Here is a 23554-nt window from a genome sequence, read left to right as displayed (position 1 = left end):
AGTGTGTTTGCTTCACATACCATTTCGTGGAGTGCCGAGTCCCACCCAGATCACTGCTCACACTGTCCCCTCAGGAAGCCCACGATGTCGGATGCCGTGTAGGACTGCAGAATGCCGAACCTGGCCCGCCAGTATGATATACCGTCAGACTCATGCGACGCTGCAGTTTTAGGGCAGCTTCTCTCCTCGAAGCGTGTGGCTGGTTGTTGTTCTGACTTCAGTACTGGATGCTGGACTTCAACATCTGTAGCTGTAGATCGCTTACTTTCTCGTAAGGTAGTGAGTGTAAGACCAACACCAGAACCTTCTCACACACAAAATGTATATCTATATAACCGAGTGCTAACAACACGAACGCCATAGATGCTATTGATCGTGTGCTCTAGTTTAGTAGGGGTGTAGTATTTATGTCGTCGAAGAGAGGCTCTCCTCTACATCATTCGTAATGGCCAAATTAATTCTCTTCTAGAGTTGTCAGTGGTCAGCATTTCTTCAAAATTTGCTTAAGGAAGTTGCTACAGCGTCCTTAGTGCGTAGTCCCCCCCCCCCCCCCCCCCCCCTCTAGGCGATATTGCGTCCTGCCTGGTGTCTCTCACATAACGCTACGAGGACAGTTCGGTCTGCACTCTTCTGATGATTTTCTGCTGAGGTCGCTCGTAGTCCCGCTGAAGAGTGTTCAGGCTGCTTTCTTCTGACCGTGTAACGATGTTGTAATGTTTACACTTCCTGGCTGGTTGCTGGTGTTATTTCCGTCTGACATAGTAACGCTGACTGTTCGAACATAAAAAATTTCACTCCCCCATTTCCTCACTAAAACGTCATGCAACAATTTCTTCGTTTCATCTACTGCAAGACCTACAATTTTGGTTTAGCGCCAATCTCATTTCGGAAGTTAGTTAGTACTTTCGCATTTCTTTGGCTTTCATTCAGTTACAGACTCTAATACTGTCCTCTAGCCGAAGGTTAATTTGAAAACCTCAGAGCTGTATTAGGTCCTGTATCAAGCAGTTTGCCTGTGCTTCCCTCCGGCGTTCGAACCAGCCTGCCCAGCCAGCTGGGTCTAAAGCAGAGCGCTGCCACGTCCACAGTGGGCGCGGCATTTTTCTCATTTGTGTGCGTAGCCTCTTTTCCTTTTGACATGTCCGAAAAAACAGACACCACGCGGAATTCGCAGTTGTGATACATGTTATGCAAATTGAAGATGGTGCAGAAAGGAAGGGACTATTGACATCAGCTGTTCTGGGACTTTATGCAGAATCAGTGGCAACCAGTGAAAATGTCTGCCAGACCGGGATTCGAACCCCCAATCCCCCGCTTACTAGGCAGTTGCATTAGCCACTGCGCTACCTGGACACAGTATTTACTGCAATTGTGGGGACCGACCCACATTGTCACCCATCGCCACCTATCCGCACATCCTGTCCATGCTCGTTACTTTCAGATTCCCGCAGGATATCAGATACCACGTAGTGACATAATTTATTCGCCTTGACGGGCAATTAATCCACCACCTTCAGTGTGAATACACAATTACATCCGACTTCCTGAGGGAATCTCAAAGTAGCCAGGTGGAGACCATGGACAGGGACTGTGGATAAGTGGCGCTGGAAGGGAGTGTGGGTCGGCCGAGAGGCGTGCCGAGGTTGTCCACGTAAATGCGACAAGCACTGCGTCCAGGTGGCACACTGGTTAACGCAACTGCCTAGTAAGCACGAGTTCCCGGTTTCAAATCCTAGTCTGGCACACATTTTCACTTGTCGCCGCTGAGTCCGCATAAAACCCAATGCAGCTAACATTCATAGTTCTTTCCCTTTTGTTTCCTTTCTCCCACCACAACCTTCAATTTATGTAATATTTTTCTCATTAACAAGCCACTGGCAGAGGGGAAAGAAGCAATAAGGAATAGAAAAAGTTACTGGACAAACTGGAGAAGAACAAACCCTGAACGCAAGTATTTTAATTTCCGAGGGAACTTGATTCATTTACATGTTTCACGATATTGTTTACCTTCACAGGAGCGTTGTTCCACACAACAACATTTCTGGAAAATTTTCGAAATAAAAGCATTTTTCAGAAAATTTTTTTAGGACTATAAATGGAAGCAGTGCTTTTAAACTCTGGGAAATATCTCAATCAATATTCTGAATGAAAGTGAATCCATTGTCAATGAAACTACGTTTAAAGTATTTTCATTATTGCAGTTATGCTTATGTTTAGCTTAGGGGAAAATAAATAACATTTGTGACTCACTCCAAGCAAGCATGTCTGTCCGAAGATTCTTTAGGTATGTCTCTGCTGTTTTTGTAAAGATACTTTCATTGACACTTTAGAAGGAGCCCAAACAATGACTACACATGGGGAGTTGCATACGAAGCCTATTGTCATCTGGAAACATCATTTTCGTTTTCGTTGTTGACTAAATGCTCATCAAATCGTAATTTTATGTGCTCGTCTGTTTTGCAGTTCCATATTAGTCTGGTGTAGTTTCAGGTCCACATAATTAGATGAAGGTACCAGTAAAACGCAAAAACTAAATCTCTGTTTCCTTCAGCGACAGCTACTCTACTTTCACAGCCCTAATAAACAGGCGTCTGACACGACTGTGCAAGGAAGCTTCTCTCTTCGTGCAACCTTTTCCAATACAGGGCGTTCCTTGCCTATACTTTTTCATTTCGTACCCTCCCAGTTGCTCTTTGAGAGCCTTAAGCTATCAGGAGGAAAACGTACAGGAAGAGAAAAGCCATTTACAAATTGTACAGAATACGGACTAAAATTATTAAAGCCGAAAGACGTGACAGGTAATCTATAGTTGTGAAGAGAGTGCGACATGTTTGAAGCTTATTACCCGCATTATTCAGTCTGTAAATTGAGGAAGCAGTAAGGAAACCGTAGAGAAACTTGGAATGAGAATTAAAGTTCAAGGAGACCAAACAGAAACTTGAAGTTTTGGCGATGACGTTCCAATTGCGGCAGACAAGACGAGACATTAGTGAGATAATTAAATGCAACTGATATTGTACTGAAAAGAAGTTACAAGATTGATATCAACAAAAGTGAAACGACAATAATAGTCTAGTCGACTTTAATCAGGTGATGCTGAGAGAATTAGATTAGGAAATAAGAAACTAAAAGTTGGAGGATTTTGTTTTTTTGGCAGCAAAATAACTTACGACAGCCGAAATACTGTATTAGATATAGACTGGTAACTGCTAAAAACCTGTTTCTCAGAAACTCGTCAATATCTAATATAAATGTAAGTGTTAAGATGTCTCCTCTGGAAGTTATTGTTGTGAGTGTAGACTTAAGCGGAAGTCAAAGGTGAACGATTAACAGTACGGACAAGGAAACATAGAATATTTTGAAATATGGAGATGAATAAGAATGTTGCCCCCCATGAAGCATGGACCTTGCCGTTGGCGGGGAGGCTTGCATGCCTCAGCGATATAGACAGCCGTACCGTAGGTGCAACCACAACGGAGGGGTATGTGTTGAGAGGCCAGACAAACGTGTGGTTCCTGAAGAGGGGCAGCAGCCTTTTCGGTAGTTGCAGGGGCAACAGTCTGGATGATTGACTGATCTAGCCATGTAACACTAACCAAAACGGCCTTAATCTGCTGGTACTGCGAACGGCTGAAAGCAAGGGGAAACTACGGCCGTAATTTTTCCCGAGGGCATGCAGCTTTACTCTGTGGATAAATGATAATGGCGTCCTCTTGGGTATAATATTCCAGAGGTAAAATAGTCCCCCATTCGGATCTCCGGGCGGGGACTACTCGAGAGGACGTCATTATCAGGAGAAAGAAAACTGGCTGTCTATGGATCGGCGCGTGGAATGTCAGATCCCTTAATCGGGCAGTTAGGTTAGAAAATTTAAAAAGGGAAATGGATAGGTTAGAGGGAATTAGTGAAGTTCGGTGGCAGGAGGAACAAGACATTTGTTCGGGTGAATACAGGGTTATAAATACAAAATCAAATAGGGGTAATGCAGGAGTAGGTTTAATAATGAATAAAAAAATAGGAATGCGGGTAAGCTACTACAAACAGAGTAGTGAAAGGATTATTGTCGCCAAGATAGACACGAAGCCCACGCCTACTACTGTAGTACAAATTTATATGCCAACTAGCTCGGCAGATGACGCAGAAATTGATGGAATGTATGATGAGATAAAGGAAATTATTCAGATAGTGAAGGGAGACGAAAATTTAATAGTCATGGGAGGCTGGAATTCGGTAGTGGGAAAAGGGAGAGAAGGAAGCGTAGTAGGTGAATATGGATTAGGGGTAACAAATGAAAGAGGAAGCCGCCTGGTAGAATTTTGCACAGAGCATAACTTAATCATAGCTAACACTTGATTCGGGAATCATAAAAAAACAGGTTGTATACATGGAAGAAGCCTGGAGATACTGACAGGTTTCTGATAGGTTATATAAAGGTAAGACAGAGATTTAAGAACCAGGTTTTAAATTGTAAGACATTTCAAGTGGCAGATGTGGACTCTGACCACAATCTATTGGTTATGAACTGTAGATTAAAACTGAATAAACTGCAAAAAGGTGGGAACTTAAGGAAATGGGACCTGGATAAACTGACTAAAATGGAGGTTGTACAGAGTTTCAGGAAGAGCATAAGGGAACAATTGCCAGGGATGGGGGAAAGAAATACAGTAGAAGAAGAAAGGATAGCTTTGTGGGATGAAATAGTGAGGGCAGCAGCGGATCAAGTAGGTAAAAAGACGAGGGCTAGTAGAAATCCTTGGGAAACAGAAGAAATATTGAATTTAATTGATTACAGGAGAAAATATAAAAATACAGTAAATGAAACAGGCAAAAAGTAATACAAATGTCTCAAAAATGATATCGACACAAAGTGCAAAATAGCTAAGTAGGGATGGCTAGAGGACAAATATAAGGATGTAGAGGCTTATCTCACTAGGGGTAAGTTAGATACTGCCTACAGGAAAATTAAAGAGACCTTTGGAGAAAAGAGAACCACTTTCATGAATATCAATAGCTCATATGGAAACCCAGTTCTAAGTAAAGAAGGGAAAGCAAAGGTGGAAGGAGTGTATGGAGGGTCTATACAAGGGCGATGTACTTGAGGACAATATTATGGAAATGGAAGAGGATGTAGATTAAGATGAAATGGGAGATACGATACTGTGTGAAGAATTTGACAGAGCACTGAAAGAACCTGAGTCGAAACACGGCCCTGGGAGTAGACAACATTCCATTAGAACTACTGGCAGCCTTGGGAGAGCCAACCCTGACAAATCTCTACCATATGGTGAGCAAGATGTATGAGACAGGTGAAATACCCTCAGTCTTCAAGAACAACATAATAATTCCAATCCCAAAGACAGCAGGTTTTGACAGATGTGAAAATTGCCGAACTATCAGTTTAATAAGTCACAGCTGCAAAATACTAACGCGAATTCTTTATAGACAAATGGAAAAACTGGTAGAAGCCGATCTCGGGAAAGATCAGTTTGGATTCCGTAGAAATGTTGGAACACGTGAGGCAATACTGACCCTACAACTTATCTTAGAAAATAGATTAAGGAAAAGAAAACCTACGTTTCTGGCATTTATAGACTTAGAGAAATCTTTTGACAATGTTGACTGCAATACTCTCTTTCAAATTCTGAAGATGGCAGGGGTAAAATACAGGGAGCGAAAGGCTATTTACAATTTGTACAGAAAGCAGATGGCAGTTATAAGAGTCGAGGGACATGAAAGGGAAGCAGTGGTTGGGAAGGGAGTGAGACAGTGTTTTAGCCTCTCCCCTATGTTATTCAATCTGTATATTGAGCAAGCAGTACAGGAAACAAAAGAGAAATTTGGAGTAAGCATTAAAATCCATGGAGAAGAAATAAAAACTTTGAGGTTCGCCGATGACATTGTAAGTATGTCAGAGACATCAACAAAAGCAAAACGAGGGTAATGGAATGTAGTCAAATTAAATCGGGTATGCTGAGGGAATTAGATTAGGAAATGAGACACTTAAAGTAGTAAAGGAGTTTTGCTATTTGGGGAGCAAAATAACTGATGATGGTCGAAGTAGAGAGGATATAAAATGTTGACTGACAATGGCAAGGAAAGCGTTTCAGAAGAAGAGAAATTTCTTAACATCGAGTATAGGTTTAGGTATCAGGACGTCGTTTCTGAAAGTCTTTGTATGGAGTGTAGTCATGTATGGAAATTTAACATGGACGATAAATAGTTTGGACAAGAAGAGAATAGAAGCTTTCGAAATGTGGTGCTACAGAAGAATGCTGAAGATTAGATGGGTAGATCATATAACTAACGAGGAGGTATTGCATATAATTGGGGAGAAGGGAAATTTATGGCATAACTAGACTAGAAGAAGGGATCGGTTGGTAGGACAAGTTCTGAGGCGTCAAGGGATCACCAATTTAGTATTGGAGGGTAAAAATCGTAGAGGGAGACCAAGAGATGAATACACCAAACAGATTTAGAAGGATGTAGGTTGCAGTACGTGCTGGGAGATGAAGAAGCTTGCACAGGATAGAGTATCATGGAGAGCTGCATCAAACCGGTTTCAGGACTGATGACCACAACAACAAGAATGCTGAAGATTAGATGGGTCGAGATGAAAAGGTAATAAATCGAATTGGGGGAAAAAGAAATTAATTCCATGGCAGCTCTAAAAGAAGGGATCATCTGATAGAACACATCCTGTGACATTTGTTAATGGAAGTTTGAGTGCTCCGGTAAAAATTGTGGCGGAATACCGATGCTTAACTGCAATAAGCAGGTTGAAATTGATATAGGGTGGAGTAAAGCAGATATGAAGAGGTTTCGACAGGATAGACTACCTCTTTGGACTGAACCCTACTGCACTTCCTGCATACACACAGTACAGCACACTTTGTAGCAACTACGAGAAAGAGCAGCAAACCTGCCTAGTGGAGCATACTCCCGTCCAGACAGCATATCCTAAGGGTGTGCCTGGGAAAAATGCTACATAAAAGCTGCGACATGGTCGCGAATAGAAAAGTGATCCGGAAATGTTGAATAGATTTCTTTATTTCACGTCTCAGGTGACAAATATTGTAGATCCTCAGACTACCGGTCTCGGTCAGCAATGACCATTATCAGACATGCAGCAAAACGCAAATACAACGAGTGGATGTTTACAGCTTAAAAGAATAAAAAAAAGGCTTGAGACTGGTTTGCGTAGTTAACTAACCTGGAGTAACCTTACCGATTTTGTTAGAAGTTAATAAACATGAGTTCTCTGTCCCCATTTAAGAATCTGAATAACATTTGGCGCATTTCGTTATTGAAATGGTGATATTTGTTCACAAACAGCTTCCTTTGTAACTTGGACACTAAGACGGCAGTTGTGCTTACTTCGTTTCTCAGGCAGCGTACAATGTCACTGCGCATCTGCAGTAACACCCCTGCGTCGGCCGTTCTACACGGATTCTGCTCGCTTCGTTTAATCGCAAAGTGAGCCACGGACGAGTGGGCGGCATGGCAAGAATGCTGAAAGTATATGTTAATTGCGGAAACTGATTTTATGACATGGTTTTTGGTATCTTTAGTGCGATTTGATGAAGTCTTCATAATATGATAAAAGCCAATTTTCTTTAATTCAATTGCGTACGAGCTGCTGCCTGCACACCAGTGTAACAATTTAGTGTCCAACACAAAACTTTCCGTCTCTTAGTAATTACGTAACATTAACGACAAATCGGGAAAGATCAACACAATCGATGCAACTTCTTGTAATCTGCGATTGTAACGCCGGAAATGCACATTCTCCTATTTCCATCTATTGTACTATAAAGTTGTTTTCCTTATTTTGTTACCTGATGACATTTCTGTGTCTTTATATATTATAACTGTTTTACAATTTGTGTATGTATATATATATATATGCATTTATGTCGATGTATAATTGGTTTGTTTTCTAGTTATTATTTGTATTTTTACGCTGGGTCTGGCCTAGGGAAAACTATGCTATCGAACGATTACATCGATAGGTCCTGTGGAGAACCAATGTGTTTAGGATCTTTGGTAGTGTTAACACTGCCGCGTGGAGAGGGGGCGGAGCGGAGTCCGGCTGGAGTAGGGCGGTGGAGCAGGTGTGTTGTGTGACGCTCCCGCGAGTTTCCGCGCTTTCGGGGTTTGGCAGCATGTAATTGCGCTCGACTTGCGATGATAGGTTCTGACACGGTGTCGCGGACGGGAAGCAAATCAAGAGCCCGTTTCGCCTGGTGACCGTGTCGAGAAGAAGGCGCGCCAACATCCAGCTTCTGCAACAGCGACGGCCGACAGTGAGTGACTGTCGCCACCTCCCCGATCGACGACTGAAACCTTCAGTCAACCAACAAGGAAGACTGGAAGCACGTAAAGTTTTAGAACTGTATGGCAGACCTCAACTTTTCAAACTGTTGCATCACAAAAATACAGCAACTTAGCATCAACCTTTGTTTCTCATTGTCCCAATTGCATTAGCAAGCAGGGTCCCTGCCTTTTCTGGAATGAACCCGAGTGTCGTTGAAATTCATACACCAGCATTAAAATAATATCATTCCATTTCACTTCTTTAATTTCAAAGTTCAGTTAAAGTATTCATAGCTGGCTACAATTTTTAGATTACACGAGCAGAAATCAAGAGTGCGAGTTTTGTTACCATATTTTAGCTTACCTGTGTTTGCAGCTCAGCTTGGTGCATACTAAATTTTACTATTGTTAATTGTTCAGAATTATTTAAATCAAGTTCGAAGTTAATTCTCTTATTTCTAAATTGCGTAGATTCAAGCAGCTTCTGAAATGATTGTTGAGGTAGTCCAAGTCTAACCTTATTTTACTGAATTTCGTAGTGCTTCAGAAACAAAGTTCACTATTAATTTCAGTCACTAAATTAACTTTCAATTTCCCTGTTTTATTAATTGTTTTGCTAAATTAAGTCAGAGTGTAGTGAAATATATTACTTCTGACAAAAATTCAGTTTTCACATCACACAACACGCGTCAACCTTCTGTTGCCACGCTTTTAGTGCTAATTTTTTTTTTTTTTTTTTTTTTGTCATCAGTCTACTGACTGGTTTGATGCGGCCCGCCACGAATTCCTTTCCTGTGCTATCCTCTTCATCTCAGGGTAGCACTTGCAACTACGTCCTCAATTATTTGCTTGACGTATTCCAATCTCTGTCTTCCTCTACAGTTTTTGCCCTCTGCAGCTCCCTCTAGTACCATGGAAGTCTTTCCCTCATGTCTTAGCAGATGTCCTATCATCCTGTCCCTTCTCCTTATCAGTGTTTTCCACATATTCCTTTCCTCTCCGATTCTGCGTAGAACCTCCTCATTCCTTACCTTATCAGTCCACCTAATTTTCAACATTCGTCTATAGCACCATATCTCAAATGCTTCGATTCTCTTCTGTTCCGGTTTTCCCACAGTCCATGTTCCACTGCCATACAATGCTGTACTCCAGACGTACATCCTCAGAAATTTATTCCTCAAATTAAGGCCGGTATTTGATATTAGTAGACTTCTCTTGGCCAGAAATGCCTTTTTTGCCATAGCGAGTCTGCTTTTGATGTCCTCCTTGCTCCGTCCGTCATTGGTTATTTTACTGCCTAGGTAGCAGAATTCCTTAACTTCATTGACTTCGTGACCATCAATTCTGATGTTAAGTTCCTCGCTGTTCTCATTTCTACTACTTATCATTACCTTCGTCTTTCTCCGATTTACTCTCAAACCATACTGTTTTTTTTTTTTTTTTTTTTTTTTGTGGTTTTAGGGCGCACAACTTCAATGGTCATTAGCGCCCTGACTACTCTAAGAATGCACCGCGAGGCACAAGTTGACCACAACAACTAAAAGGGAAAACACGATAAAAGACAAACTGACAGGCATAGGATTAAAAAACAGCATCATCAAACGTCCTTAGCGAGGTGTGTCAAACTGATAAAACGAAGAACACGAGCAGCTGCTCGTGGGTCATCCGCTAAAATGGCATCTAAAGTATTTGGCAGGTTAAGATCGAGGCGCAGTGTGTTAAGATCTGGACAGGACATTAAAATGTGTCTAACCGTCAGCAAGTGCCCACATGGGCAGAACGGCGCCGGCGCAGCCGTCAGCAGATGGCGATGGCTGAACCGGCAGTGTCCAATTCTTAACCGGGCTAAAACGACCTCCTCCCGCCGAGAAGGGCGTTAGGACGTCGTCCAAGCCACGGGAAGAGGTTTTAAGGCCCGAAGCTTGTTGTCGGTAACTGCAGCCCAATCGGCATGCCACAGAGATAAGATGCGCCGACAAATCACCCTGCTAAAATCGGACGAAGGGACGCAACAAGAAGCTGTCCGAGGCTGGAGGACCGCAGCCTTGGCCGCGGCATCTGCAGCTTCGTTCCCAGGGGTACCGACATGGCCAGGAACCCACATAAAACTAACTGGAGAACCGACGTCCACCAGCTGCTGAAGAGAGCATTGGATCCGGTGTACGAAAGGGTGAACCGGGTACGGATCACTGAGGCTCTGGATGGCGCTCAGGGAATCTGAGCAGATGACATAAGCAGAATGTCGGTGGCGGCAGATGTAAAGAACAGCCTGGTAGAGGGCAAAGAGCTCAGCTGTGAAGACAGAACAATGGCCATGGAGCCGGTATTTGAAACTTTGTGCCTCGACAAAGGAACACCCGACCCCGTCATTGGTCTTAGAGCGATCTGTATAAATGAAAGTCATGTCGATGAACTTCGAACGAAGTTCCAAAAAACGGGAGTGGTAGACCGAACCGGGGGTGACCTCTTTTGGGAGCGAGCTGAGGTCAATGTGAACGAGGACCTGAGCCTGGAGCCAAGGTGGCGTGCGGCTCTCGCCCACTCGAAAGGTTGCAGGGAGTGAAAAATTAAGGTGTTGAAGGAGGCGACGAAAGCGAACTCCAGGGGGTAGCAGGGCAGAGACATACAACCCGTATTGACGGTCAAGAGAGTCGTCAAAAAAGGAACGATAAGACGGATGGTCGGGCATTGACAGTAGCCGACAGGCATACCGACAAAGCAGTATATCGCGCCGGTAGGTGAGTGGCAATTCGCCAGCGTCAGCATGAAGACTCTCTACGGGACTGGTATAAAATGCTCCGATCGCAAGTCGTAAACCCCGATGTTGTATGGAGTTGAGGCGGCGTAAGATGGATGGCCGTGCAGAGGAGTATACGAAGCTCCCATAATCCAGCTTGGAGCGGACGATCGACCGATATAGACGAAGTAGGACGGTTCGATCCGCTCCAAACCATACTGTGTACTCATTAGACTGTTCATTCCGTTCAGCAGATCATTTAATTCTTTTTCACTTTCACTCAGGATACCAATGTCATCAGCGAATCGTATCATTGATATCCGTTCACCTTGTATTTTAATTCCACTCCTGAACCTTTCTTTTATTTCCATCATTGCCTCCCCGATGTACAGATTGAAGAGTAGGGGCGAAAGGCTACAGCCTTGTCTTACACCCTTCTCAATACGAGCACTTCGTTCTTGATCGTACACTCTTATTATTCCCTCTTGGTTGTTGTACATATTGTATATGACCCGTCTCTCCCTATAGCTTACCCCTACTTTTTTCGGAATCTCGAACAGCTTGCACCATTTTATATTGTCGAACGCTTTTTCCAGGTCGACAAATCCTATGACAGTGTCTTGATTTTTCTTTAGCCTTGCTTCCATTATTAGCCGTAACGTCAGAATTGCCTCTCTCGTCCCTTTACTTTTCCTAAAGCCAAACTGATCGTCACCTAGCGCATTCTAAATTTTATTTTCCATTCTTCTGTATATTATTCTTGTAAGCAGCTTCGATGCATGAGCTGCTACGCTGATTGTGCGATAATTCTCGCACTTGTCAGCTCTTGCCGTCTTCGGAATTGTGTGGATGATGCTTTTCCGAAAGTCAGATGGTATGTCGCCAGACTCATATTCTACACACCAACGTGAATAGTCGTTTTGCTGCCACTTCCCCCAATGATTTTAGAAATTCTAATGGAATGTTATCTATCCCTTCTGCCTTATTTGACCGTAAGTCCTCCAAAGCTCTTTTAAATTCCGATTCTAATACTGGATCCCCTATCTCTTCTAAATCGACACCTATTTCTTCTTCTATCACATCAGACAAATCTTCACCCTCATAGAGGCTTTCAATATATTCTTTCCACCTATCTGCTCTCTCCTCTGCATTTAACAGTGAAATTCCCGTTGCACTCTTAATGTTAGCACCGTTGCTTTTAAAGTCACCAAAGGTTGTTTTGACTTTCCTGTATGCTGAGTCTGTCCTTCCGACAATCATATCTTTTTCGATGTCTTCACATTTTTCCTGCAGCCATTTCTTCTTAGCTTCCCTGCAGATCCTATTTATTTCATTCCTCAGCGACTTATACTTCTGTATTCCTGATTTTACCGGAACATGTTTGTACTTCCTCCTTTCATCAATCAACTGAAGTATTTCTTCTGTTACCCATGGTTTCTTCGCAGCTACCTTCTTTGTACCTATGCTTTCCTTCCCAACTTCTGTGATTGCCCTTTTTAGAGCAGTCCATTCATCTTCAACTGTACTGCCTACTGCGCTATTCCTTATTGCTGTATCTATAGCGTTAGAAAACTTCAAACGTATCTCGTCATTCCTTAATACTTCCGTATCCCACTTCTTTGCGTATTGATTCTTCCTGACTAATATCTTGAACCTCAGCCTACTCTTCATCACTACTATATTGTGATCTGAGTCTATATCTGCTCCTGGGTACGCCTTACAATCCAGTATCTGATTTCGGAATCTCTGTCTGACCATGATGTAATCTAATTGAAATCTTCCCGTATCTCCCGGCCTTTTCCAAGTATACCTCCTCCTCTTGTGATTCTTGAACAGGGTATTCGCTATTACTAGCTGAAACTTGTTACAGAACTCAATTAGTCTTTCTCCTCTTTCATTCCTTGTCCCAAGCCCATATTCTCCTGTAACCTTTTCTTCTACTCCTTCCCCTACAACTGCATTCCAGTCGCCCATGACTATTAGATTTTCGTCCCCCTTTACATACTGCATTGCCCTTTCTATATCCTCATACACTTTCTCTATCTGTTCATCTTCAGCTTGCGACGTCGGCATGTATACCTGAACTATCACTGTCGGTGTTGGTCTGCTGTCGATTCTGATTAGAACAACCCGGTCACTGAACTGTTCACGGTAATACACCCTCTGCCCTACCTTCCTATTCATAACGAATCTTACACCTGTTATACCATTTTCTGCTGCTGTTGATATTACCCGATACTCATCTGACCAGAAATCCTTGTCTTCCTTCCACTTCACTTCACTTCACTGACCCCTACTATATCTAGATTGAGCCTTTGCATTTCCCTTTTCAGATTTTCTAATTTCCCTACCACGTTCAAGCTTCTGACATTCGACGCCCCGACTCGTAGAACGTTATCCTTTAGTTGATTGTTCAATCTTTTTCTCATGGTAACCTCCCCCTTGGCAGTCCCCTACCGGAGATCCGAATGGGGGACTATTCCGGAATCTTTTGCCAATTGAGAGATCATCATGACACTTCTTCAATTACAGGTCACTTGTCCTGTGGATATACGTTACGTGTCTTTAATGCAGTGGTTACCATTGCCTTCTGTATCCTCATGTCGTTGATCATTGCTGATTCTTCCGCTTTTAAGGGCAATTTCCCACCCCTAGGACAAGAGAGTGCCCTGAACCTCTATCCGCTCCTCCGCCCTCTTTGACAAGGCCATTGGCAGAATGAGGCTGACTTCTTATGCTAATTATATGTGCATTAATCTTTCATGTTCAGTTATTATAGTAGTTGTCCATAGGACTGGCGACCGTAATTTTCCCCAAAACTCAAGTATCTAATTAACGCCAATTAATTGCTAACGTAACGACCGCACATTTTCTTTCTTTATTAATTTTACCCTTTTCTCAAAATTAATTTCCACCAATTTCATTTGCATTTTTCCTTTCAATTAGATGTAACTCTTTCCTCCCACTTTACCGACAAATTAACTTCGGTGACGAGTGCTTTTCCCAAATTTCCGATAGATGCACGCGGTTAAATTTTTCACTGTCATTAAGGTCGATAAGTGAGGGGGAGGTTACACGATGAACATACGCATTTTTGTCTGTGAACGTCATATTGTTGAACAAACAACTTTTAAGTCTTGTCAGAGTGTCATTTGTTCGCAATTCTTGATTATAACGAAGAATACCTTTGTAAAGTGACTTTTCTAAGTTTTCCAGTGCACCTTTTAAAGGAATCAGCATTAACGTAATCAACCACGCCATCACCCATTTCCCAGTCTTTGTCATTCACACATAAAGTTTCACAATTGTTTAAAATGTAGACGCATTACGTAGACTCATTGCACACGGAGTTCAGGTGCAATGAGTTTGCCACCCAGTAAACGAGTCGCGCCTTTTTGTAGCTTACAAGAGCAGCGGCAGCAACAGCAGCAGCGGCTTCCAGAGAGCAGTTCCCCTGGCGTTATTCATGCCTCAGGTATGAAGGGCTTCCTTTCATACGACCAGTAATCAGCTAAAATTTTGTCAGATTTCATGTCATGAGAAGTAAAAAAATATGAAACAGAGTGTTACAATTGCTGAAGGGAACTTAGATAGGATCTGGTTTTCATAATTAGGCGACTCAGTACACTTTCTTTGAAATCATTCGGTGAGATTAACTTCAGTTTTTATCCATTGTTTACAACAGACGTAACTTTTCACACTACTTTTCAGACAAGCCAAGCAAAGCAACTGCCAATGCAAAATCTATAAACTGAAACTAATAATAACTTTTTTTTAAATTTTCGTTACAAAGGACACGAAATGTAATACATATTAACAGAGTGGTGTGCCGACCGCTGTTTGAGATGAGTATCGGGCAATGAATGTTTTGTATCATACCCTTAATTGAAAACAAAATATATACCAGTTAATAGTCAAGACGCTTCTTTCCCCGAAGCAAGGAAATCATTCGATTGAAATCACAGTTTTAATGTTACCAGTCACAGTTTATTGCCACCGTGGGTTTCAAAGGCGTACACTTCGACCATCAGATGGATTTATGTGAATTATCACTTTGGGCTCACATATAGCGTTGCCAAATAGAAGAACATAAAACGATATTACAAAAAAAAGAAAAAAGTCGAATTACACCCCCATCCGGATCTCCGGGAGAAAACTGTGATAAGAAAAAGATTGAGTAACCAACGACGCGATAACATCCCACGAGTCGGAGTATGGAATATGAGAAGTTTGAACGTAGCAGGAAAGCAAGAAAATATGAAAAGAAAAGTACAAAGGCTCATTATACGCACATCAAAAAAACTTTTGCATCATCCCGGTTCCCAGAACTTCTGAAGATAGACGTTGACTGTGGATATTGTATCATAGACAAAGTCCCTTTGACTGTTCAGAGATGTCACTAAATCCGCCCAAAGATGTAAACAACCATGCATGTGCAGCGCCTTTTATACGGAGGGGGTCCGACAGCCGATCAGTCCCCGTCATTCCACCAGGAAGGAGGTACACGGCCCGTGTTGTCTGTAGTTCAAACATGCCTAGACGGTCAATACAGCGGTTCGATCGCGTCTGCATTGTTAGTTTGTGCCACGAAGGGCTCTCAACAAGGGAAGTGTCTAGGCGTCTCGGAGTGAACTAACGCGATGTTGTTCGGACATGGAGGGGATAAGAGGGACAGGAACTGTCGGTGATACGCCTCTTTCAGGCCGCCCAAGCACTACTACTGCAGTAGATGACCTCTACCTACGGATTGCGGCTTGCTGGGACTCTGACAGCAACGCCACCATGTTGAATAATGCTTTTCGTGCAGCCACAGGACATCGTGTTACGACTCAAACTGTGCGCAATAGGCTGCATGATGCGCATCTTCACTCGTGACGACCATGGCGAGGTCCATCTTCGCAACCACAGCACCATGCAGTGCGGTACAGATGAGCCCTACAACGTTCCGAATGGACCGCTCAATATTGGCATCACGTTCTCTTCTCCGATGAGTGTCGCATATGCCTTCAACCAGACAGTCGTAAGAGACGTGTTTGGAGGCAACCCGGTCAGGCTGAACGCCTGAGACACACTCTCCAACGATTGTTGCAAGGTGGAGGTTCCTTGCTGTTTCTGGGTGGCATTATGTGGGGCCGATGTACGCCGCTGGTGGTCATGGAAGGCACCGTAACGGCTGTACGAAACGTAAATGCCATCCTCGGACCGATAGTGCAACCATATTGGCAGCATATTGACGAGGCATTCGTCTTCATGGACGACAATTCGCACCCCCATCGTGCACATTTTGTGAATGACTTCCTTCAGGATAACGGCGGCTAGAGTGGCCAGCATGTTCTCCAGTCATGAACCGTATACAACATGCCATGGATAGATTCAAAAGGCCTGTTTATGGACGACGTGACACACCAACCTCTCTGATAGATCTACGCCGAATCGCCGTTGAGGCGTGGGACAGTCTGGACCAACAGTGCCTTGATGAACTTGTGGATAGTATGAGACGACGAATACGGACATGCATCAGTGGAAGAGGACGTGGTACTGGGTATTAGATGTACCGGTGTGCAGCAATCTGGACCACCATCTCTGAATGCCTCGCTATATGGTGGCACAAAACGCAATGAGTGGTTTTCATGAGCCATAAATAGGGCGGAAAGGATGTGTATGTTGATCTCTATTCCGATTTTCTGTACAGGTTCCGGAACACTCGGAACCGAGGTGATGCAAAACTTTTTTTTATGTATGTAGATGTAGTAGGGGTTACTGAAGCGAAATGGAAAGAAGATAAGGATTTATCTTTAAGAATATAGCGTAATAAAAACAGCGTTATAAAATGGTATACTTGGAGTAGGATTCTTTATGAAAAGGAAAGTAAGACAGAGAGTCAGCTACCATGAACGGATTAAGTGATAGGGTTGTTCTCAGCAGTTTCGGCAGCGAACAAGTGCCGTCAACAATAGTACAGGTGTGCATGCTAGTGTCGCAAGCAGCAAAGACAGATGAAAGTCTAACAATCACGGGGCATTGGAATGCGGTTGTAGAATAGGAATAGCTGTTTAAAGAAGAGCATGGGCTTGGCAGTAGGAATGACAGAGGAAAAATCTGATTTATTTCTGCAATAAATTTCAGCTGGTAATAGCTAATAGCCTTGCCGCAGCGGTAAAACCGGTTCCGGTCAGATCACCGAAGTTAAGCGCTCTCTGGCGTGGCTAACACTTCGATGGGTGACCATCCGGTCTTCCGAGTGCTGCTGGCAAGCTGAATGCGATCAGCCCTTGTGAGGCAAACTGAGGAGCTACTTGACTGATAAGTAGCAGCTCCGGTCACGAGAAATGATAACGGCAATGGCAACAGCAACTGCATCCAGTGCCGGCTATAGGTAAGGATGGCACGGTGGTCGGTCAGTACCGTTAGGTCTTCCGAGGCCCGTTTGGAAGGAGTTTGGATAGGTTTAGAGAGTTAACAGCGAATACTCCGTTCCAGAATCACACGAGGTGGAGCTGTACTTGGAAGAGACCCCGAGACACGGGAAGATTCTAGCTGGATTATATCACACAGAGAATACGACAGTTCTTAAGAGAATCGTCTAGGAGGACCATTGTGAAAGGACATGGGATAATGAAGTACTGGGGAATGGTGAGAGGCGTTTAAATTTCTCTATGAATTTCAATGCTGCGATAAGGAATGCCAGACTACGCACTAGGACATCTTGAGGAGGAATGGACATCTCTAAAGAATGCAAATACAGTTGTTGGACATACAACAATAAGTACAAGGAAGATAAGTACGAAGATAAGTGCGAAAAACTCTTGCGTGACAAAATATACCTCAAGTGAGTGATGAAAGGTGGTTCGAATGGCTCTGAGCACTATGGGACTTAACATCTGTGGTCATCAGTCCCCTAAAACTTAGAACTACTTAAACCTAACTAACCCAAGGACATCACACACATCCATGCCCGAAGCAGGATTCGAACCTGCGACCGTAGCAGTGGCGCAGTTCCGGACTGAGCGCCTAGGACCGCTAGACCACCGCGGCCGGCGATGAAAGAAGGAATTACAAATATGTTCAGGGTCAGACAGAAATTATGCAGTGCAAAATCCTTACGAACGAAATACATAGGAAGTGCACGAAAGCAAAGGCGAAACAGCTGCAACAGGGATGGAAAGAAATGAAAAAAATCAATAGGACTGACACAGCATATATAAAAGTCAAAAAAATCCTTGGTGAAATTAAAATCAAGGCTGGAAACATTGACTGTGCACTGTGAAACGCAGGGAAGAAAGCGGATGTGTGGAAAGAGTACCTTGAGGGCTTCTATGATGGGGAGGAGATGTATAATGAAGTGTTGGAATTTAAAAGAGCTCTGGAAGATTGTAGATCAAATAAAGCAGAGTGCAAAGAGTACCTTGAGGGCACTTGATAATTTAAAATGGTGCAAGATGTTCGAAATTCTGAGAAAAACAGAATCGAGCTATAGAGAAGGACGTGCAATGTGCAATATGTTTAAGAACCAAGAGGAAACACTGAGATTGAAGGAATAAGAACGGAGTGCTCGTATTAAAAAAAAGGATGCCGGGAAGGTGCCCTTCAGGTGCAGTTGAAAAACGCACAGGAGGAGCTAGATAGGATGAGGAGGGAGAAGGGGGTTGGGGAATGGGAGCTGGCTGTCGGCAAGAGATCTGCTAGGAGAAGAAGACTTTCAGATATTGGTGTTTACAATAGATATGACCAACTGTCAGAGTCTAGTGGAGAGGAATCTCCGGTAGCTGTAGATGTAGGAAGTATGCAGCAGACCTCAGTAGTTACGGTAGCTAGAACAGTTGAAAAGTCGAAGAGGATGAAGAAAGTTCTGCTGTTAGGTAGTTCTCATGGCAGAGGTGTAGGCCAGCAGTTGCAGGAAGTTTTGGGGAGTGAGTACCAGGTCACCAGCATTGAGAAGCCTAATGCAGGATTGGCTCAGGTGACTTAACATAGGGGGGTTATGTAGGGATTTTACTGAAGAGGATCAGGTAGTGATTGTGGGTGGGGCTGGTAATAGTATTGATAGAGATGGGGAGTATAACATAGATGGTGTCCTGGAAAAGGTAGCCACTCAGACTGGCAACACGAATGTGCATTTCGTGGAACTGTTTCAGCGTCACGATCGGCCTCATCTTAATACAGCCGTCAGGCGTAATAACATGAGACTTACGAGTGCGCTGATGACAGAAAGCATGGGCCACATTTCAGTGGTGTCGGTGGAGTCCATCTGCAGGACGGGTTTAACTAGACATGGCCTGCACCTCAACAGGTGTGGGAAGGGGAGGTTGGCAAAGCTTATAGGTGACAGCATAGGTGGGGTTGGTGGGATCACTCATGGGAAAATTCCTGCAGTAGTGGGTGTTAGAGCTGCACCTTCTTTAGATTGAAGTCAGCTGATAGGTATTCCTGCTTAAGGGAAGTCTCTCTAACAAAGGAACCACTTTTGACAAAGCTTAGGTATCCGAGTGATGAGGGAATTAGTATATTTCATCAAAATATACAAGGTATTAGAGATAAAGTTAGTGAACTGCTTATAGATGTTGACTCTGAAATTATTGGTATATCTGAACACTTCTTAAATAAGGAGATAATTCAGAGGCTTCCTTTACCAGGATACAGGTTGGCTGGCAGCTTTTCGAGGAGCTCTTTGCGGTGTGGGGTAGTAGCCATGTATGTGAAAAATGGTATCCCATTTGAGTCAATTGATGTTTCGAAGTACTGCACTGAAAAGGTGTTTGAATGTTGTCCCGGTGTGGTTAAATTTAACGGAGCTAAACTTCTAAATCTTGTTATTTATAGATTCCCAGACTCCGATTTCAAAACATTTTTGCTAAAGCTAGAGGAGGTTCTTGGTTCACTTTATAGGAAATACATAAAGTTATATGTGGTGACTTCAATATTAATTGTAACATTAATTGTATAAGTGATTGTGCAAGGAAGAGGATGCTGGTAGACCTCTTTAATTCATATAATATTATGCAAACCGTATTCTTCCCAACGAGAGTGCAAGGGAACAGTAGAACAACCATAGACAACATTTTTTTTCATTCCTCATTACTAGAAGGGTATTCTGTTAGCAAAAAGGTGAATGGCCTTTCAGATCATGATGCACAAATTTTAACTCTAAAAGATTTTTGTGCTGCAGCACGTGTAAAATATTGTCATCAGCTGTTTAGGAAAGCTGATCCAGTTGCTGTGGAGACCTTTGTAAATCTTATCAAGGAACAAGACTGGCAAGATGTTTATAGCGCTGATACAGCAGACGATAAATATAATGCTTTTCTCGAGACTTTTCTCATGCTCTTTGAAAGTTGCTTTCCGTTAGAACGTTCTAAACAGGGTGCTAGCACAAACAGGCAGCCTGGGTGGCTGACTAGAGGGATAAGAATATCTTGTAGAACAAAGTGGAAATTTTATCAAAACGTTAGATAAAGTCAAAATCTAAATGCAGCAGCCCAATACAAACAGTATTGTAAGGTGCTTAAAAATGTTAATAGGAAGACAAAAAGTATGTGGTATGCAGATAGAATAGCTAAGTCTCAGGATAAAATTAAAACCATATGGTCAGTCGTAAAGGACGTGGCTGGTCTGCAGAGACAGGTCGAGGATATAGCATCAGTGCGTAGTGGGAATGTCCGTGTTACTGATAATTCGCATATATGTACAGTATTTAATAATCACTTTCTGAATATAGCAGGTGAACAAAATAGAAACCTAGTCCCAACAGGGAATTATATAGCTCTCTTAGAAAAAAGTGTTCCGAGACTGTTACCTGAAATGCTCCTCCATGATACTGACAAGAGAAAGATTGAGTTAATAATTAAATCACTAAAGACCAATAACTCTCATGGATATGACGGGGTATCTAGCAGAATACTGAAGTATTGTTCTATGTATGTTAGCCCATTACTTAGCCATATCTGTAACTTTTCCTTTAGGAGTGGTCGGTTTCCTGACCAATTAAAGTGCTTGGTAGTGAAGCCACTTTAAAAAAAGGGGAGACATTGATAATTTTAACAATTTTAGACCTATTTCTATACCATCGGTGTTTGCTAAAGTTATCGAGAAGGTTGTATATACAAGGTTACTGGAGCATTTAAATTCACATTATTTGCTGTCAAATGTTCAGTTTGGTTTTAGAAATGGTTTAACAACTGAAAATGCTGTATTCTCTTTTCTCTGTGAGGTTTTGGATGGATTAAATAAAAGGTTGCGAACGCTAGGTGTTTTCTTTGATTTAACAAAGGCTTTTGACTGTGTTGACCACAAAATATTACTGCAGAAGTTGACCATTATGGCTTAGCTTACAATTAGCTCACCTCTTACTTTAAGAACAGAAAGCAGAAGGTAATTCTCCGCAATATTGAGAGTGGTCGTGATGTTCAGTCCCAATGGGGCACTGTTAAGTGGGGCGTTCCCCAAGGGTCGGTGCTGGGGCCACTGCTGTTTCTTATTTATATAAATGATATGCCTTCTAGTATTACAGGTGATTCAAAAATATTTCTGTTTGCTGATGACACCAGCTTGAAAGTGAAGAATCTTGTGTGTAATATTGAAACAGTAACAAATAATGTAGTTCATGAAATAAGTTCGTGGCTTGTGTAAAATAATTTGATGCTAAATCACAGTACGACTCAGTTTTTACAGTTTCTAACTCACAATTCAACAAGAACCGATATTTTGATCAGACAGAATGGGCATATTATAAGCGAGACGGAACAGTTCAAGTTCCTATCGTTCGGACAGATAGCAAGCTGTTGTGGAAAGCCAATGTACAGGATCTTGTTCAGAAACTAAATGCTGCTTTATTTACCATAAGAACAGTATCTGAAATAGGTGACACTTCAACACGAAAAGTGGTCTACTTCGCATATTTTCATGCGCTTATGTCGTATGGTATTTTTTGGGGTAATTCTTCTGATTCAAAAAGGGTATTTTTGGCTCAAAAACTGGCTCTTCGAGCTATATGTGGTGTAAGTTCGAGAACCTCTTGTCGACCCCTATTCAATGGTCTGAGAATTCTGTCATTGCCCTCACAGTATATATTTTCTTTAATGTCGTTTGTTGTTAGCAACATTAGCCTATTCCCATGAGTTAGCAGCTTTCAATCAGTTAATACTACGCAGAAATCAAATCTGCATGTGGAATGCACTTCCTTGACTTTTGTGCAGAAAGGAGTGCAGTATTCTGCTGCATCCATTTTCAATAAGCTACCACAAGAACTCAAAAATCTTATCAGTAGCCCAAACTCTACTAAGTCCAAACTGAAGAGTTTCCTGATAGCTCACTCCTATTCTGTCGAGGAGCTCCTGGAAGAGCTAAAAAATTAAGCAAATTCTAGGGTTACATTGTTGATTTCTTTATTTAAACTTATGACTTGTCACTTGAATGTTTTTTTATATGTATTTTATTTTATCTGTTTCTAATAACGTGTTATAATTTCATGTATTGACTCGTTCCATGACCATGGAGATTTCTCCTTAATTTGGTCCCACGGAACAATAAATAAATAAATAAATAAAAAATTAATAGATTCTGTCTTCCGCCCCTTCTCTCTACACACTCAAAAAACAGTGAAGAAAATACAAGGACGTTTAAAGGATGGGATTAAAATTTAGGGAGAAAGGGTATTAATGATAATGTTAGCTTATGACATTATTACCCTTTCTGAAAGGGAAGAATAATTACAGGATCCGTTGAATGGAATGAACAGTCGAATGAAGACACAATATGCATTGAGAGAAAACAGGAAAAAGATGATGATAGAGAGAAGCAGCCGAAATGGGAATAGCGAGTGATTTAAAATCAAAGTTGCTATTCACGAAATACACGAAGCCAAGGAAATCTGCTGCCTTGGAAGTAAAACAACACATGAAGCAAGAAGCAAGGAAATAGCCTAGCACGGGCAACGAGGACATTCCTGTCCAAGAGATGTCTACTGCTATCAAACATGAGCCATAATTTAAGGGAGTAATGTCTAGGAATGTAGGTAAGGAATATAGAACTGTATGTAAGTGAATCACATCACAGACAGTGGGAGAACCAGACAGAAGAGAATCGAATCGTTTGAGATGTGGTGCTACAAAAGAACGTTGAAAGTTAGGTGGACTCATAAAGTAAGGAATGAGAGGATTCTCCGCAGAAACGACGAAGTGAGGATTATATGGAAAACACTGGAAAGAGGAAGGGACAGGATGATAGGGCGTTTGGTCAGGGAATTGCCTTCATGATATTAAAGGGACCTGTAGAGGCTGAATACTTTAGGGGAAGACAGACTGGAATACACCAACAAATGAGGGTTTAAGGTGCAAGTGCTACTCTGAGATGAAGAAGATAGGAGAGGAATTCGTGGCGGGCTGCATCAAACCAGTCGGAAGACTCTTAACTTAAAACAAAATCACATTTTATTTACAGTCTGGTTGCCAGTTGCGGGAGAAGCCCATGTAAGGATCGTTAATTTTCTACATGTCCTGGACTTCAGTA

General features: G+C 42.4%; 1 protein-coding gene across 1 annotated transcript in view; it reads left to right on the top strand.

Annotated features, from left to right (window-relative positions):
* Positions 1–14410: 14410 nt before the first annotated feature.
* The window catches only part of LOC124613707 (pre-mRNA-splicing factor 38B-like), a 42704-nt gene continuing 33560 nt past the window's right edge, over positions 14411–23554 (top strand). Inside the window, exon 1 of the mRNA XM_047142426.1 lies at positions 14411–14525. Coding sequence (XP_046998382.1) covers positions 14411–14525 — 115 coding nt within the window. The remainder of the gene's footprint in view (positions 14526–23554) is intronic.

This window comes from Schistocerca americana, chromosome 4, assembly GCF_021461395.2.
Source record: "Schistocerca americana isolate TAMUIC-IGC-003095 chromosome 4, iqSchAmer2.1, whole genome shotgun sequence".
NCBI lineage: Eukaryota > Metazoa > Arthropoda > Insecta > Orthoptera > Acrididae > Schistocerca > Schistocerca americana.
Note: the sequence above shows the minus strand (reverse complement) of the source record. Positions and strands in the feature narration are given on the sequence as shown.